We start from the raw sequence: 19,651 nt of genomic DNA on the forward strand, positions 1-19,651 counted from the left end.
TGTGACCCCTTTGTTTTGTCTGGTCTCTGTCATTTCAGGCCAAGCAAGGGATATCATTTTTGGATTGTAACCAATAGATTTAAATAGTATGTCAACTTCTGTCCATTAGATGGTAGTCGTTTTATATATATATATATGTATAAAGGAAAGTAGACATAAGTTAAATTACTGGCTGACTAAACAACAATCAATCATGAAAACTATTTGTTTTCTTACAAAAACAGATTCCTGTGAATGTAACACTAAATGTTTGTGATTTAGTATCATGTTGACCCCCCTTACCTTCACAGTACCTCGGACTTTCGGTTCTGTTTAACACTAGAACAATTAAACTAGGCTAGTTTGGCATGATCAATTTGATGAGAAACATATTGCTTATTGATTAAGCGTCTGCTGAATTGTAGATTAGGATTTCCTATCAAAAAATATCCCATAATGCTGTTTAAGTAACAACAACCAAATGCTTTCACACTTTTTTTTTATCCATTTCTAAAATATATTATAATGTAATGATGTATGCCATCAATGCTATTTTCTATTTAATTTTTTTTTTAAACCTTTTTTTTTAGATTATTTTTCTAAAATACTCTTCACAAGCAAGTGGAGTTTTAACCTCTTTTTTACAATCCTAAATGATATGAAAAGATACAATAACTTTGTATAGTGATTGACTGACACAGTGAGATTTTCTCCCACTTAATAGTGCATTTATTCAATGTACAGTGGCATTAAATTATATAAACCCAAACAATATTTTTGTTCCAGTAGAGTCAAAATGAAATGTTAGATTTTGCATAGAAGAGCAATTTTGTAAAACAAGTTAAACCGTCTCCTAAATGTATTATTGTAAGCATAAGAAAGCCATTGTCAAACAGTTATTATCACAGAAAAACAAAAATAGATCCAAGAAAATACTGAATACAGGCTTAATTTCCCTACAAAGACAGCTCTGTTTTCGGCATGAGAGGTTACATTCACCAACACGATTGTGTTGCCAAGAGTGGGTAGTTTTACAGCTAGTACATTCAATATCCGTTCTCTTTTTACAGTAAACATTAAAAGTAATACTTGCTGGTGAATGTTAAAACCAACTCAAACCTAAAGCTAATGATGTTTTTGTTCAGCAGGTATATGGAGCTCGAGATGTAATAACCGTTGCCTTCAAGGTCCTAAAAATCTACTCTACGGTCAACATTTCCAAAGTAAACCACAGTAATCAGTTCTTGGGTTGCTGATGTTGGGTGGTCGATCCTACAGCACAGAGTTCTTATTTCTGCGGCTTAAATCTCCCCTGCCTTTCTTATTCCGTCTCCAGCACAAACAGCAAATGATGACGGTACTGATGATGACAGTGGACACGACTGCGATGATGATGAGAATGATTGAAGTGTCATTTGACACTGTTCCATTTTCCCCCTGTCCTTGTCCGCCACTGGTGACTTCCTCGTGATCTGAGGTGGGGGTGGTCTTGACTGAAGGTGAGGAGGTACTTCGTCTGGTTGGAGGGGTGTGGGGTTTCTTCCTTTTTTCTGTCGACGTCCATGCAGGCTCCTCAGTAGTGCTGAGAGGCATCAAGTTCTCGTCTGCCAGCAGAGCGATTACCTCACCATTCAGACTGAAAGGTGTTTCACATACAACCAGAGTTTGGTTGGTTTTTGATGGATTCTGTCTCAGCCAGTTTCTGAGTGGAAGAATATCTTTGTTACAGTTCCAGGGGTTCTGCTGCAGGAGTACTTCCTGGGCCACATTTAGGGCATCTAGAGTCTCCTGTGGTAGGTTGGGAAGAGAGTTATTTTTCAAGTCGATTTCTCCCAGGTGGCTCAGGCCCTGAAGGAAACCTGAAGGGAGGGAGCTAATGAAGTTGTGCTCTAAGGAAATGTTCACCAGACTGGGCAAACCTTGGAAAGTCCCAGCTTGAAGTTTTTTGAGCAGATTGGTGTGAAGCGAAACTTCCCCCAGCTGTTCCAACCCTCTGAAGGCCCAGGTGGATACATGGCTAATGTGATTACGACTAAGCACCAAGAGCCGCAACTGGGTCAGGTTCCTGAATGTGTCGTCTTCCACACGACTCAGCTTATTGTCATACAACCACAACTCCCGCAGAGCCATTGGCCCAAATACCCCTGGTGTCAGACTCTCTAACTGATTATCATAAAGGGAGATCTGGGAAAGCAGGGGCAGGTTTAGGAAAACCCCTTGTGGAAGAGATGTGAGCCTGTTCTTGGAGAGGAAGAGCTTCTGCAGTCTCAAAGTCTTAGAGAATAGATCAGGGTGGAGATGAGTGATTTGATTGTCTTGTAGTGATAGCTCCTGTAGGTTGCCAAGGTCATCCAAACTGCCTAAGGGGAACTCCTTTAATACATTTTTATTAAGGCGTAATGTTTGCAGTTTAGAGAGACCCTTAAATGTCTCTCTAGATATTTGGCTAATACTGTTTCCAGACAGTAAAAGGTATTGCAGCTCAGTGAGAGGCTGAAAAGTTTCCACAGGTACAGAAGTGAATTGGTTCTTACTAAGGTCCAGGTTTTTAAGAGCTGTCAATGTTGAAAACCAATTAGGGCGGAGGACCAGTAGTTTGTTACTCTTCAGATTCATAGACTCAAGCTTCAGCAGATTTTTGAACAAGGCCTCAGGGAGATCTTGTAGTTCTGTGCCGGTAAACCCTAAAGCTCCTATGTTTTGAGTGGAATCAAATGTTCCAGGGTGCACTTCCCTCAGACCAGTGTCTATAACCACAAAGATGCTGAGAGTATTAGAGAGATCAGTCAGGTCCTCTGGTTTCAGAAAGGAGATGTTGCAGTTGGACAAGTACAGGCCAGCACTTGTTGAGGACACCGTTTTGGGGAAGTCTGAGAGGCCACTGCAAAAGACTTTTGTCCCTTGACACACACATCTATCTGGACATGACCAGACAACAGAGGTGAGGAAACAGAGAAGTCCGAGCACATGAAGAGTCCAGGGCAGGTCCATTATTTCTCTAGAACAGAAGAAAGAGATTTGTTAAGGATTGGTTTGACTCCTTTATCGGATATTAATAGATGGCTAAAGACTCTTTGAACAGGTCAAACTAATGGCATACTGAGTACCCTTTTTTTGTCTTTAAAGGAGCCCTTGATGAACATTCACTATGACTGTGAAAGCTTTTAAATGTCCTCTAACACTGGTGGACTGTGACCTGTAACTGTAATGAAGCAGGAAGCTTTCCATCTTGTTAGAAAAAGGGAAAAGAGCTCCCCCTTGTTGTTATGCCTTTAGTGTCAGCTGCACACCAAAGAATCAATACTTCCTAAACTGTCCTAGCTTTGAAAGATTGTGTTGACTAATTCTGAAAGAACCACCTAGCAATAAGTCTACATCCCTGTAGGAAAACTCAAGCATGTTATTACAAAGATCAGTTGACATAATGAATAGTGACATAATATGCAAGGGGAAATACATTTGTGACCCTTGACCCCTCCGGCTATATCCTAAAAAGATACATTTTTACTCTCCATGAGTACATTGGTATATTTATTTTCTGTGTAATTAATCGTTATTGTCTCAGTTCTTGCCTTCAGTTGTCAAGGCAGACATGACTCACATATAAGCGTAAAAAAAATGTGCTTTATGTCAGTGTTGAGCTGTTCTTAGGTTGATGCTAGTACTGAAGTAAAAAAGTATCAAGAAAAAAAAAAAAGTGTGACGGAACACTTAACAAAAAAAGGGGGGGGGGGGGAGTCCAACCAAAAATTTGAGGCCAAGAAAAGAGATTAAGCTTGACTTTGTAGTACAAAAAAAGAAACAACAGATTTTTGTTTCTAGGACAGTAGAGGCTGTTTCTGCCTTTCTCGTAAAGAACAGCTGCAAAGTGTTATACTGAAAGTAACTTTAATTTGTAACACTCCCCAAAATGTTGCAGCCTCAACATTCCAGTGTTAACCAGAAAGGAGACATTTGTATTGACTTACTAAGCATTGTACTATTTTGCTTGTGGCTTGGAGCAATGCTCATCTGCATTGTCATTAGGATTGGCTGGTAAGTCTCCATGTTTATCAGCCTTTTGGCATTAAAATCACTTATTCAGAAGATTTGCTCAGTTTCACATATACCTGAAATGCTTGTTGCAGAATCTTTTTAGACACAAGTCTCCAAACTGCTGATAATATCCTTTTTGAATACAGACACAGTTTTGTTTTTTTGCAGCAAGTAAGTGCCACATGTTTTGTATCAACAACACATTTCAAACTGCAGACTGCTGCACATGTTGAGGCTGTGGAAGAGGCTGTGCTCACTGTTTGTAATGGCACTAGAGGCTCCAAACACAAAGTCGTGCCAACTCTTACTGATCCAATTCTCTATTGAAGCCTGTTTGAAATTTATGCAACTTAAGGTTGGCAGACATGAGTACTTGTTTAGTGGCCGAGCTGTATTAGGGTGCAGAAAGTGTTTTTCCAAGGAAGTAACTCTCTAAAGAGACCACCAGCATATCCCTAAAATAAGCACAGCCACATGTCTTTTCTTTCTCTTTCTTTCTTTCTTTCTTTCTTTCTTTCTTTCTTTCTTTCTTTCTTTCTTTCACATAAATGTATTAGTACAATACAGCCTTGTGCATTTCACAGCTGTTCCCATTTTCAAGACATTTTGTGTCATGCCTGTTTTAATAACATGTGTTGGCTGCTGAGTGCCTGCTGTAAAATGGGAAATATAATAATGTTCCTATTGTTGTTGTAAGTATTTAACTCTGCTAATTGAAACATGTGATTCGTCTCTTCCAATCCTACCAGTACTACCACTATTGACCTATTTTTACAGCCCCTAATACAACTTCTAACTTTCCTTCTTATTTTTTTTAAATGAGGTTTTAAGGTTTCACGGGGCAGCTCTCTCTGGTTTTATTGTAGTCACCACTTCACTTTTCTTTACTGAGTCTGAAGGGCCCGAGGTCACATTCAAGTCAGGGATGTGTTTCTGATTATGCCATCGTTGGAAACTAAAAGTCAGTAATCCATTGAGCAATGGATTCTCTCAATGTAGTTCCTCTCTTTAGATATATGTGTCGGATAGAAAAACATAAGCACAAAAAACTGTCTGGACAAAATATTATAGCAGCTTTAGTGGCTTTTTTCTCTGCTTTATGACAAAAAAAAGTTACGAAAACACAAGAATCCTCTGAAGTATGAATTTAAAACCCGCAACTAAACAATGTTTCCTCTCTGGTCCAACATCATTCCAAGCAAAACCAATGTCTGTCTCGAGTAGACCAGACTGGTATAGTCTGCAGCACAGTGTAATGGCTAAAGCATTTCCAGTCCACCAATAATTACTTTGTTTTTTCCAGCTAGACATAGCTGAGGGATCAGCACTTTGTTATGAAATAACTAAGTGTAAGACTGTGCCACCACGGACCAGGAGTCGAGCTCAAGAAGTTAAATTATGTTTTGCTTTACAAGTTTTCATTACCTCTTTATCCAACTCAGTGTTAACCCTTTAAGCTCATGTGAGTAGTTTTTAGACGGTTATAAAACAGAATTAAGTTAATAGTGATGCCTCTATATGACCTAATGAGCAAAACAACCCCATGAGGAACAGGATTGATCACTACTAGTAAGTTGTAAAGCTTGTAACCTCTGCTGCTGGATAGATGTCAGACAAAGTGATTAACAGGGCCCTACAGAAAATCAGGATGATTTTTTTAAGTCAAAAAAACACTTACGCTTGTACAGGACAATATAAGCAGAGCAACAAAAGTTACAGCTTAGTCCAAATGGGTCCTCGATGAAGACCAAAAGTTACTCACAGGAGCATTAAGTTAACCAAATACAAAAAGTAGTTCCTGTAGTCTCTCAATTCAGTGAAAGTTCATAATAAAAAAAAAGTGTTCAAAAAAGTGTTTTAATTAAGATAGAATTGTGATTAAAAAACACAAATGTACTACTGCTCATTGATTATTATCTCTGACGTGAGTATGTTAAGTAAGTATCAATCAACACAATGTTAAGCGGGGACAGCATGTTGTTTTGCAGAACTTACCTCCTGTGGTGAATGAATGCTGACAGAGAGTTGGTGTGGTTGTCTTTTATGTACGTCCTCCCTTCCTCCTCAGCTTTACAAATCCTCTGATGAAAGTTTCCAGCGTTGTACACACTTTCACACCATCACATTTTCCTGCTCTTCGTCATCGCTCGATTCCCTTTACTAATCTATTTGTCTTCAAATTTTGCCCTTAGCTCATGAAATCTGAAGCTACTTTCTCTGGGGCTTTAGTGTCCCGGCTGCTCCGCCAGCCCCTTCTCTGCCTTTCATGCACTCACGCTCACTTTTTTCTGCTAAATGTGCTTGTGTGTATGTGTGTGTGTGTGTGTGTGTGTGTGTGTGTGTGTGTGTGTGTGTTTGTGTGAGAGGGGGGATCACGCATAGGGGAGGCCCCACCCTTTGGTGTCTGTGCTTGTTAGAATGCATCTAAGGGGGAAATGTGAACTGTGTTTCATCTTAAGGGATCCATATGTTTTCATTTAAGTAATTACATGTTTTTTTGTTCTTTTCGGCCATGGGAAAGAGCTGTGTCTATGTTGGAGGTTTGGTTTAGAGGGAGGGGGAGAACTTTGTTTGGTCAAAAACAATGAGGTTAGTTTTTTGTTTGTTTTGTGACTTTGATTTATCCTTGCCATCTTTTTTTGGGTGTTCAAGTTGAACTAGCAGCTGCACATGGGTATGACATCCCATGTTTGGCATTGCTTTTATGGTCTTTATGGCTTTTATGGCACTTGGCAGATTTGCCCTGAAATCAGCAGTTGGGTTTCACAGCTTGCAAGATGATCCAAAAGGTACACAAAAAAGAAAAAAAAAACTGGATAGAACTGTTTTACTCTAGACATTATTATTAATCTCCTGTATAGGGATGTTTAGGAAAATAAAGAAACAGATTTGTTATTGTAAACTCTGTAAGAAATGAGCCTTTCCCTGCTGTTGTAGTTGAGCTTCTGAAGACACCATTTGGTTTCGTGAGACTAAGTTAAACATAACAGGTATGATGTATTCATGATGTAACATAGTGCTCTGCTGCGTTTACATTCCTGTGCCGCTGTAAGTTAATCCATTAGTTCTGTATCTTATCAAACCTCCTCCTTGCCACAGATAACAGATAATGAGGGCGGAGTTAACGTATAGGCACTCAGTGAAAACTGTGTTCAAAATGGATACTTGGAACAGGGTGTTTTTCTGATATAACTGTAATGATACTGAAAGACATATAGAAAATGTTAAAAAAAGGGCCCTTTCTATCATTAAGTTCAAAAATATGTTATTCAATGTGGACTAACATTTCTGCTCCTACACTAATAATATTAAACAGGCCGAAATCTTAAAACAAAAGCACAAATCACCAAAAACAAAAAAAATGAAGGCAAATAAACTGGCAAATAAGACCCAAACATCCATTTCACAAATCTATCAATACAAAACTGGCAAAGCACTATCTGACAACGCCAATGGTTAAGAAAAGCAAACAGATAAAAAGTAGTTTTAAGAATCTGTGTGAGATCTGCAGACATGGAGTTCCACGGCTGTGGGTCTGAACTGCAAAGGCTCGATCACCTTTTGTGACCAGTCGAGTCGGGTTTGAGGAACCGCTAGTAGGGCCCTACAGGAGGATCTCAGGCAGTGATCCAGTTAGCATATCACGCATGCAGTGTGGGGCCTGGTCATTTAAGGCAGTAAAACAATGTTATCAATGTTAAAGCTTACTTTTAAGGATTTAAGAGAGTCAAGTTGTTGTTGTTGTTGTTTATTTGCTTTTTTTTGTGAAGCAGGAAGCAGGATACAGCAAGCAGTGTTTTCTGAATTATTATATTCCATGTCTTTGTGTAAAGGTCAAAAGGTCATGGGTAAGTACGTATGGAGGAAGCTTTCTTTTAGACATAAAAAAAAGCAACCTTTGGATAATACTCCTCTTTTCCTCTTTTAAATATGTATCTACTAATCCATGACATTTAAAAAAACAAACAGTTTAAACAATAGCCTGTTAAGCTGTTCTTCCGAATACTGACTTAAAATGAATTGATTATTGATAAATTTAAGGTTAGAATAGTACAAAATTAGTTTTTTAATCTTTAATCTTCGACACTTGTTTTGGAATTTGGTCAAATATTCTCTGTAACCCCTGCAGTGGAATTTCCTCTCCATACACTCACCCTCCCTTACTGTCTTTGCTGTGTGTGTGTGTGTGTGTGTGTGTGTGTGTGTGTGTGTGTGTGTGTGTGTGTGTGTGTGTGTGTGTGTGTGTGCGTGTGTGTGTGTGTGTGTGTGTGTGTGCGTGTGTGTGTGTGCGTGCATGTGTGTGTGCGTGTGCGTGTGCATGTGTGTGTGTGTGTGTGTGTGCGTGTGTGTGGGAGGGGTACTGGTTATACCCACTGTTGTGCGAGCTCAGCGTACTGGAAAGGCCTAATCACCCGTTGTCATAGCGATGAACTTGGGTGCTGTTCACCAATTCATGCTCTTTTGTTTTCTGTTTGTTTAAAAGTCCAATCACTTCTCCAAGAATGTATGGCATCTGTTGCCATGATGTGAAAGTTTTAAAGCTCTTAAAATCTTGAAAATAATAAAACTATATAATAAATAAAACACTTTCTTTTGTTTAACCTAAAACAGCTACAACAACAAATTTAATTTAGTATTTACAAGTTAAGATAGTTACAAAGTTGAAAGAGATTCATTTATAATACTATTCTAGTTATTACTCAACTTCAGGATAAGATATAGAGTACCTTTCAAAATGTTTTTTGGAGTATATTTTCAGATAACTTATGTGTTAGGGGATGGTTGAACTATTTAAAAAAAGGAACGACCTCTATGTGCAAGTTCTTGTGGTTTTGTGTCATGATGGGGTCTTGTGAAACGACAGGGGCAATGTTGTGTAAGAAAAGAGTCATTTCAGGTTTTATTTAGCCCCTTGCCCTCTGATTGCTGAGAGATGATGATGACTGAATCTGAGCTTCCTGTTTTGAAGGCTATTATGATAAATGTTCTGATTCCAGTATCCATGATGTGATTCATTTTGGGAGGTCACATTTTTCCACCATTGCTGTGATTCAGATAACATACTCAGCTGTGTATGTGTGTGTGTGTGTGTGTGTGTGTGTGTGTGTGTGTGTGTGTGTGTGTGTGTGTGTGTGTGTGTGTGTGTGTGTGTGTGTGTGTGTGTGTGTGTGTGTGTGTGTGTGTGTGTGTGTGTTGGATTGAACTAAACATACACACTGCAGGAAATGGCTACATAAGTGTAAGTTTGATTAGAATCAGAATCAGAATCAGAAATACTTTATTAATCCAAGGGGGGAAATTCAGTGTTACCATTGCTCTTCACACAATACAGCAGTAGAAAATAAAAATAGAATAGAGTTAATAAAATAAGCAATAAGTACCAAGTAGGACTACTATAATAAGATATGTACAAGGTAATACAGTACGACTACATGTATTGGTAGACTTTAATTTAAGTGATAGAAATATAAGCCATCAAATCCCAACAACCAACTGAGCTCACTTTCTCTTTAGAAAGTGTAAGAAGAGAAGTGTAAAACCAACACATTCACATATTCTCAAATACCCACTAACTATCTTCCATCTCAAACTGATGTTATAGATTTTGCTTGTGTCAGCTTTAACGTAAGGTGTGGCCTTGGTCTGATGCATTTAAGACTCCAGATGTAAAACAAAACAACATAATTACTGCTGGGTGAGGCAGGAATTACATCATTATGAAAACTTGATGGCATTTTTACACGCCTCAGCTGCAGAAAAACCTACAATGAACAGAAAACAATCATTTATTTTTTACATATGTAATCAAAAAATAAAACAATATACATAACATTTGGTCATAATCTTATTTATTTGAGTATTTATTAAATGATTGCATTGCCTCCTCATGAAATTCAGAGATGACGCGACCAGAGGGAGACAAATAGCTTGCGATGTTGACGTAATTGTCTTTATGAAGCTTAAAATACACCCTCCTTCAGTTTTAACAAAGTAATGAACAGTGACACAAACAATTAACACACTGCTATAAGCTAATATATTTAACAATCAAAGCAATGACACATACCAACTTATAATTCAAGATAATTGTTTTGTCAAAATTAGACAAATTAAAACATTTTATTCATCTCAAAGAAAATCTACATTTCAAACTAAAAATATTTTCACCATTCATATGTTATATATTTTCCTTATCAACTTATTCATTGTTTGGTCCATGTAACATTAACAACATGTAAAATCTCTGTATCAAAGAAGCTGGGCAGCAGATGTTTGCACGTTTTTACTCCAAAAATTACCAAAATTACTGATCAGTCTTTAATTAAGATTCCCAATCATTATCCTTCTGGGCTAACATTCAACCTAAGAATTGGCATAGTTTGCAATATATCTAATATTAAATATTGAGCAAATAGGTGGTAAGAAATGTTGATAAACATAAGACTCCCCCTGTCATTGAAACTGAAATATTATATTAAATTATGTTACACTGAACCCCCCTCATCTTAAATACCATTAAGCTTTTTATTTCTAATAGTCTGCCTGACCGACTCAGTCCAAAAACCCTGTACACACAGGAGTAAAAAGAAGTTGAAAATCCCCATCACAACCGTTTCAACCACTAAGATGTAAGATTTTGAGTATTTTTTTAAGCCTTCATACAAAATACAATATTTTTAAACAATATAGACAGTTAAAACAAAATCAACAATGATGTACTAAGTAGTGACTGAACAAGACTATCCTACATTCTTATTCAATTAAGCTACCAGCTCCCAGAAGAATAAAGATACATTATTCTCATTTGTTAGCCTCAAGTAAGAATCATTCATTAATTAAACCCTAACTATTGAAACACGTTTTTTATTTTTATTTTTTGCATTTTGCATTTTGTACAGTAAACTTACAAACACCTCTTAAATCATATTTGCTCTCCTGAATTGAAAATAACTTTTGTACAGAGTCTGGATGTGACTTTAACTTTGCTCCAAACATCATTTGGATTATTTTGTAATAGAACAAGACAATTAATATTCTAAAATAAGAAAAAGCGGATTTAAGTGTGCAAATGACACAATTCCACACAGTAAGATATTTGTTTCTCTAATATAAGTTAGAGAATAAATATAGACATAGTTGATCAGCCCTCAAATTGCAACTAGTTATTATCAATACCTAATTGGTAGATATCTTGTATTATTACTGAATAAACAACTGAATCAACAACAGGAAACTGCAGCACTGGAAGAGGACAGTTTATCTTTTTCTCTCATGCAGCAGGACTGATAACATGTTGTGTTACCCATATGTTTTTGCTGACTAAGCCATTAACTCGTCCATAATCCTGTCAAGGCGATACATGCCATACATGGTAGCAAGAATAAGAAACACGCCTGTGGTCACAAGGAAGATGTGACTAAACATGAGGAGCCCTGTCAGGGACGTATCAGTGGGCAGCGACCACACGTACACCCAGCCGCTGTGAAAGTTGTGGTGGACAAAATCTGGACCGTTCTCAACCATCAACTTGTCATAGAAAGAAAGGGACCTGCCATCAGTCACCAAAGTCTTTGTGGTGGGGTAAAACTCCTCTATATCAAGCAAGGTGGTGGTTTGAGTCTGCAGCGATGTTGTGAAATAACTGACTGTTGTAGCATCACAAAAGTCAAACTCCTTGTCGTGAAGAGAGTTAAGGGCACGACTGACTTTTTGCATTGGACTAAGACATTGAGTATCTTCTCTGTCAGGAACCACATGCTCATTCTCTCTTATCCATTTTGCAAAACCTCTGATGCTACAGTTACAGTTCCAGGTGTTGTTACTCAGATGGACCTCTCTCAGAGCTACATTTGATAAGAAAATATCACCTGAGAGAGTCTTGAGCTGGTTTTCTTTCAAATCAATGATTGAAAGTTTTCCAAGGCCTTGAAAAATGTCCCACGGTAGGTTCTGCAGCTTATTTTGATGAAGACGAAGTATTTGTAGTGAGGTTAGTCTTGAGAACAGCTGAGTGTGAAGATGATGGAGGTTGTTGGATTGCAGTGTGAGATTTTGAAGGTTGGGGAGGCAGCAGAAGAGGTCTGAAGGCAAGTCTTTCAGCCAAGCATTCAACCCAAAGTTTAGACTTAACAGTCCAGACATATTAGCAAAAAGGTTTCCAGGAACAGTGGTGAGATTGGTTCCATACAAATTAAATTCTCTCAGGTCAGGCATGTGACCCATTAGCTGATCAGGAAGAGAAATCAACGGGTTTTTATGTAAGGTAAGAGACCTCAGCATTGGCATATGGTAGAAACTCTCTTTTGGGACAGTCTGAAGTTGATTGTTGGACAGATAGAGGACCTTTAGGTTCCTTAGCTGCCAGAACACCCGAGGAGGAAGACTGCTTATCTGACTTTGTTGCATTCTTAGCTCCTCAAGGGCGACAAGTCTATCAAAGATCCCAGGTTGCAGCTCATCCAACTTGTTGTGATAGAGATAAAGCTTGTTAAGTTTAGTCAAACTGTGAAATATGGTAGATGGAAGCTCATATATGGAGTTCCTGCCGAGGTTCAGAAGTCTGAGGTTGCCCAAGTCATCAAAAACATTTGAAGTGAGACGTTTCAGTTTGTTCGAGCTCAGGGTCAAATCCTCCAACGCAACAAGTCCTTTGAACAATTCTGGAGAAATGGTTTCCAGCTGGTTCTCATCTAAACTTAGCTGAACCAGTTCAGTGAGCGTACTGAAAACCTTAGCAGGAAGGTTGGAAAGGTAACTGGACACCAGTATGATGGACCTGATCTTTGAAACAGAATGGAAGGCCATGGGATGGATGATGTGCAGTTGGCTTTTGACCAACAGGAAACGTGACAGCAGGGGCAGGAATTTAAAGCTGTGCTCATTCAGTTCGTTCACCTTGGTGTTAAAAAGCTGCAGCTTGGTTGTGTTCGGAGGAAGCTCCCTCGGTACCTCTTTGATGGTTTTGTCGTAACAGTTAACTTGATCCTTACAGGTGCATTTTGGAGGACAGTTCATGTGGCAGGTGAGCCGAGGCAGAGTGAAGAGAACGAGTGCCAGCCACAAGATGCCTGCAGAGTTAAACCAAGTAGATGTAAGTTCTTTTCTTCAACTTTACTTTCCTGAAAGCATGTTCATCTGCACTCCACAGAAACAATGCCCCTACACCACCTCTGAACTTCACAACACTTAACACAACAAGACTTTGTTGTATTAATATTGTAATGTATTAGCATATAATAATGTGCAAAATACCTAATTTGCAATAATATTTAATACACAATATTTAGTTTACTATAATCTAGTTTCATGAGCAGTTTTATTTTTATAACTGCAATGTTATCTTAAAATGTCTATACACTTAAGACTGGACTAAATCTATTATTTTCTATTCTACCTATTTTAATCTCTTTATTCAATGCGTATGTGTGTGGTTTTAATGCTTGTAGGCATGCAGTTAATGTCTGATACTGTCCCAAATAGCAGTTCATTGTTGCATTGTTTTAACCTTTCCCTTTTTTTATCCATATTTCAATGTTTATTTTTCATATGCGATCAATTCAAGTCTGGAATTAAACCGAATTAAAACCAAAATGATGTTGATGATGATGATGTTTTACCAACCTTTGAAGTTAGAGTCCATGATTTTCTGTATGATGTTGTGATCCTGCTGCAGTGTTTCCTCTTTGCAGCAGTTTGAAAAGTGCACAAAATTTATTAAATCATCCTGTCCTCTGCTCAACAGGAAGACCGCCCAAAAAACCATCCATCATCACTTATCAGTGAATGAAGGGTAAAACAAGTGTCAAAAGTAGAACAACTTAGTCATCATCATTAGAGTCAATGATGACAATGGAAGCTCTAGTGTACTACTAAATATCATCTTACTCTATAACAATTCTTATACTAATTAAAACCGTTCCAGATCATATAACATATAGATATCACTTCCCACAAAAACACAAATTAATTTTTCACAATGATTCATTTTTAATTGTATTATATTCCTTAAATATTTTATTTTTAAAAGTATTTCCCTTGTTTATCTAACAATATTATACCTCTGCCCCTGGAATGGTCCTTCATTATTCATACATTACTGTAATATTAGTGTTTGTATGTTTGTACATTGGCTGTTTATCGTCTTAATATTTGGGCTGTCAGCATGAACTAGTTTATCGTGTCTTATTAATGTTACAAATGATTAACATTCTTTTTTTTTCATTCATTGTTGAGTCCAAAGTAATTTCCACTTTATTATATCAAACATTTCACCTTTTTTCCTGGTTGATTTAATGTCATAACATTTGATCTACCAGAAAGGCCCTTACTTTATTTCAAAATAAAATAAAATAAAAATCCCAAATAAAAGCCTTAACATTTAAAAAAAAAAGTTAAATAATGGAATTTCTCACATGCGATAAAAAAAATATTTAAAAAACTTTGACAGCCCTATATCTTTCGCTCACTTTCTATTTTGTCACTTTTCTTCATGTTGTCATGTTTATTTTACCAATAAGTCTTAATTTGTAGTTAAACAGTCCCAGTCTTTGTTTTAATATAATGAATACATTTTTTGGGATAAATATTCATTCATATCTTGTATTTTACCGCTGTACTTTTGTTTTTAAAGGATGGGATATTTCACAGCAGTCCTCCAAGTTCTATGACATCATCATTTGTTTGCTATGTATCTTTTCTTTGAGAATCATACATTTAACAAAGCTTGAGTTCAGAAAGACAGCACTGGTTCAGTTTTGCATTCAGCCAAAGATTTTTGTTTAGCTAAAAAAGGAATGCTTAATACAACAGTTTAACAAAAAATACCCTGACTCGTCTTTCACTTGATTCATTTACTTTTACCGTTTAGCTTTTTGGAAATTCTAAAGCCTAATATAGTAGGCTACATGCGATATTTGGCTGGAAAATCATCTACTAGAAATAATACTGTTTGTTTTTTTCACTTGTATGAGTGACACAATGGATGCTTGGTAATTTCCTGGAGCTTATCTTGACAGAAAAGTTGGAGTCTAAGCTCCAAGTTGTGATCTGAACTGAAGAAGATAAAACTCTTTTTCCGTATTAAGTCAGTGAGTGTCTGTCAGTCAGTGTCTCTGATGACTTTAGAGTAACACAGCTGGAGAACTGTATTGTCTCGGCAGATGCTAACAAAATATTGGTAAATAAATAACATGGTTAAACTAGTGCTTATGATTTTTATTGTATTCTTTTACTTTTTTTAATGTAGAAGGCTGATGTATATAGACTTATGTGATCTTCTAATCAACACCTCCTTCATGTTGTTTAACTGTGTAAGAATTAAATAGTCATGTATTTTTTTGGGGGGGTGGGGGGTTGGGGGAGGAAACTGCCTTTAAATAAAACCCAGCACTGAACTAATTGGGGTTGTATATTTTTGCAAATATATCAGTTTTCATTGTAAGGTTATTTCAGTTACTTATTTCTAATTTTTCTTTCTTGCAACAGACCACGCCTGAGCAAATAGAGGGTGAAAATTGACCCCAAAAAAACCCTACTCTAACCCTAACCTGGATAATACTTAGTCATTGATAGACTGAAAATTAAATGGTATTAATCACCATATAGAAGTACAATGCACTTTAAATGCACTGTGAAGCTATCGCTATCAAAATTGTACTTATACGGAATAATGTGTTATCTTCAGTTCATTGTATCGATACATGGATTATACCAAAGACTTTACCTTTGTGTACATGCATGTATCATGTTAGTTTTTTTTTTTTTTTAAATGGAGATGCATGAATAATAAAGTCACTGCAGAGGATTTACGGTCTAAAAGCAAAGTTCATCACTTTGTCTGATGCTGCTGTGAGTGAGTGCATTCTGGTCTCGCTGAAAGCAGAGTGAATAAACTCCTGTGTTCGTCATCCTCTGTGTGAATCACAGCCTTTCACACAACAGCTCACCCATTATTTATACAAAGTGGTTGACTCAGCTGTGTCAACCCCCTTCAAAAAGAACCAGTCAAATAAAATAAATGCAGAGTGAAAAAAATGTGGCACGAGGTGTACAGGTGTGATGACAGGTGAATTACTTAACAGTGGAGTTTCACACTTCAACATATTCAATTTCTGAATAAGTGTTATGATATGTTGTCCACTTAAATCTAAAATATCTTTTCATGTTTGTTATTTGATAGAAAAAATGAACACAAAGACAATTCTCTATTTCAAACCTTTTTGAGAGTTCAGTCATTGTCACTCACTAAAGATAAAAAATAAGACACAACATCACATAATGTTCTTATTCACATTATAATTGTATTTAATCTGTAAAATGTACAGCAGTGACTTTCTTAAAGCAATGTCACATATGATGTTTGTGGGCAGTAGTACAAAAAATGTTATGCACAATTCTGCCACAAGAGAGCGACAAAAACACAAGGAGAAGGCAAATAAAATCCCTGCTGATAATTAAATTGAAATGTGTCTTTTCCATCAGGAACATGTAGTCATCTCAGGCCTCCGAGTATTCCCAGTGAAGATCTGATTAATACAGATTAAAGATGTATATCCAACACTTAAATCTCTCGTCCGTGAAGTGGAAATGACAGGTTAACTGATGACTTGGATTGTGATACAACTCTATATTGCTGGGATAAATACAATGTGATTATAATACTGGTGTTTGGAGTCTTAAGGCTATGTTGGGCTTTGCAGCAAACTGTTAAAGCAGTGCTCCTCCTCTGTCAGACACAGTACTTCCAGAAGCAAGCTGCAGACATAAAAGATATAGGTGTCACTTGCAGAATATATACACTGAAGTGGCTATAGTTAATAGATATTGATCAATTTGAAGTATACATTTTTTTGACTCACGTTCCCCTCTCTTCCTGGTTATAGATTTGCCTTCTGCTAGATTTGCTGTGATCTCCCTCTCCAGCTCCAGGTCCTCTCTCAGCACCTGCAGCTACAAGCACAGATCAGAGGGATGAAACAATCAACACATTGTCTGTTTAGCAGTTTGTCTGACAGATTCTTTCAGAATAATTTACACATTAGGGTTGCCACAATACTATTCTAAACTTTTATACGATACTAATAAAAACAAACTACATCAATACCTGTTTCAATACCACAGCAACAAAAATACAAGTCCTAGGCAGACAATTTTGGGTTATTTCCAATGACCTAATATTGCAAGCAAAATCCTAAATTTGTGCAAATTCGACACTGGCCTTTCTCTCTTTGGGTTAAAAATATACCTGAAGTTCTGTGTTTTTTCAAAGCTCTGGTACTTTTTTGATAATATCAATAACTAAAATAACAGAGATTGTATCGTTTTAAAACGTGGTAAAGTATTAAAGTATCGGAAAATGTGGATAACATTACTACACATTTCCTGACATATTAAAGGAACATGCACATTATCCAAACAGAAGCAGAATTTATTTAAATCAAAGTCAATCATCATACATTTTCTTTTTTTTATTGTAAGTTTCTTCAAGATGAATCTGAATTTGATATCCTTACCTCTTCTAATTCCGCTAATTTATTGGCCAGCTCCAGACCTGAAGAGAGTAAAATCAGAAATAATCAAAGCTAGACTACACTTTTATTTGTCAAAATGTGTCAGAACATCTAATTTTATCTCTCACCAAGAGGGCTGTCCTTTTCGTCAGGAACTAAGCTCTTGCGTAGTAACAGGGCTAGGATCTTGCTCTGTGGATCTGTGTCCTCTTTCGGATTATAAACATGGTTTCCTGTATATACAAAGAAGATAAAAATATAACTTTACAAGCTACAAACAAAATACTGAACAGAAAATGAAGCTACATCCATCCAAATGTTACAGTCTGGTCGCGTTTCTTAACCTGTTGCATTTTGGAAAAAGTGAAACATTCAGCCAACAATGGGACTTCTATAAAAGGAGCTGTAGTTGCATGCAGCATTTTCATTGTAAATAGATAAAGAAAATGTAATATCTGCATACTCACCAGGGTTAAATATGCTCCTCCCCTCCACATTGAGCACTCCCTGCAGAAGTAACAAAGCCAGGAGTCCCAAGCAGCTGTAATAAACTGTCACCTTATCCATAGTACTCATTGTATAGTTACAAACTATTGCTGTATTGTGAGTCCAACCTAAAGCAAGGCAACAATATCCACTGCCTTAGGTCCATCCCGTCATTACATTTATCCTTTCAGAGGCGAGGAGGAGGGGCCAGAATTGTTGCGTACAAAATCAATAGCTAGTCATCGTTGGTTTTGTCAATAGCCCGCATTTTCACAAGGACCATAGACCATCTGAGTGAAATACAGAGATCTGACGTTGTAGGCGAGGCCAGAAACCCTAAATCAGTCTGACAGGAGAGAGGAAGTTATCAATCAGCATGCTGGTTATAAGAGGCCACAATCAGATGTTGGCACTTGCAAGTCTTTTTCTTTTACATTAATTGCTTCTTTAAATAGCCACATTGGAGAAGGGGAGTAAGGTAGATTGATTCAGTCTCTAAGTGCATCATAGTCACAGATCAGCTCCTCAGTCTGGGCTGATTTGAAGCTGAAGGAACATCCATCACTGAGGCCAAGCCAACTACCCAACGCCTCCTGAGTCTCGTACCTCTGCCAGAGGAGCAGCCATTGTGCGTATGCAGAGTTCGGGAATTGAGCCGACTGGCACCATACCATCTGAATTTGACTGCTGAGGGTCTCATAAAAGCCCCCCTGGCCATTCTGCACCTTTGTCCAATATGACTTGTGTCTTACTGTTGATGCTGCTGTCTTGCATCAAAGAAACTACCATGAATCCATCACTTCAGGTTTTCAAAACACAGCAGCTCAAGATCTGATGAGATCTAAAATAAGCTATTTGAATCAACCTGAAACTGTCATGTCAATTTTGGGGTTCTTCAGGATCAAATCATCATAGTTTTAATTGTATGTAGTCATAAGTTTAAAAGAAAATACTGATGAGAAATCTGAAAACAATCTCTAAAAACAGAGAAAGTAGGCCTATATATTCAATAAATGTCAGCTATAAAAACAAAGCTACTTTTTCTCTAACTGATCAAAAAAAATAAAGCTTAAAATAGTAGCAATATATTATCCAGTTCTGAGTTTCTATTAATGTAAGAATTATATGTGATGTAGTGATGTATGAGTCAGAGCCTTGAGGTTATCGATCCTGCTCTCCACCGGTGCACTGCATCACTAATGAAAAACTGAAAACACTGTTATTATCTCATGGCGAAAAGTAGGCTATGTAAGTGTACATGCTTGTTATCATTCAGCTTTCTTATCGCAATATTGCCATTTGTTTAAAAGGCGAGATATTTCAGCTCTTACTTGCTATGTCTTTTGTTTTTTTATTCAAAGAGTTCACCAATGCAGGTAACTGTCTGATAATGATACCAGCACACACTTAATTTTAACACCAAACTTTGTCAGTATAACAGTTTAAGATGTATCATCTTCAGTCAATTCCTACCAGCTCCTAGCCTGTCTGAACAATACAGTTAAAGGTTTTTTTTCTGCACTGCAATGCAGTTGAGACTTCAGGTTATCTAATGCAATTAATGGATATGCATTTTCTAGTTAAGTAATGTGCTACATTCAGTTAGGATGCCAGTTTATTTAAAGCAGGTATGGAGCAGGGCT

The 19,651-nt window shown here is 37.2% G+C and overlaps 2 protein-coding genes across 3 annotated transcripts; both read right to left on the reverse strand.

Moving 5' to 3' along the window:
• Positions 1 to 128: 128 nt before the first annotated feature.
• LOC109987749 (slit homolog 2 protein-like) lies at positions 129 to 13,706 on the reverse strand. The gene is made up of 4 exons (XM_065956326.1): positions 13,636 to 13,706; positions 11,336 to 13,082; positions 11,191 to 11,229; positions 129 to 2,977 (listed from the first exon to the last, which is right to left on the reverse strand). The coding sequence occupies exons 1-4, from the start codon at positions 13,652 to 13,654 to the stop codon at positions 1,252 to 1,254; spliced, it is 3,531 nt and encodes a 1,176-aa protein (XP_065812398.1). The 5' UTR covers positions 13,655 to 13,706; the 3' UTR covers positions 129 to 1,251.
• Positions 13,707 to 16,291: 2,585 nt separating this feature from the next.
• Positions 16,292 to 19,305, reverse strand: uts2d (urotensin 2 domain containing). Of its 2 annotated transcripts, none has more exons than XM_065956342.1 (5): positions 17,990 to 19,305; positions 17,651 to 17,755; positions 17,526 to 17,563; positions 16,857 to 16,962; positions 16,292 to 16,767 (listed from the first exon to the last, which is right to left on the reverse strand). In XM_065956342.1, the coding sequence occupies exons 1-5, from the start codon at positions 18,096 to 18,098 to the stop codon at positions 16,742 to 16,744; spliced, it is 384 nt and encodes a 127-aa protein (XP_065812414.1). In that variant the 5' UTR covers positions 18,099 to 19,305; the 3' UTR covers positions 16,292 to 16,741. The 2 variants fall into 2 exon arrangements, with proteins under 2 accessions (XP_065812414.1, XP_065812415.1); XM_065956343.1 differs by having other exon boundaries at positions 16,872 to 16,962; positions 17,990 to 19,005.
• Between the last annotated feature and the right edge of the window lie 346 nt (positions 19,306 to 19,651).

This window comes from Labrus bergylta, chromosome 6 (genome assembly GCF_963930695.1).
Source record: "Labrus bergylta chromosome 6, fLabBer1.1, whole genome shotgun sequence".
NCBI classification, from domain to species: Eukaryota; Metazoa; Chordata; class Actinopteri; order Labriformes; family Labridae; genus Labrus; species Labrus bergylta.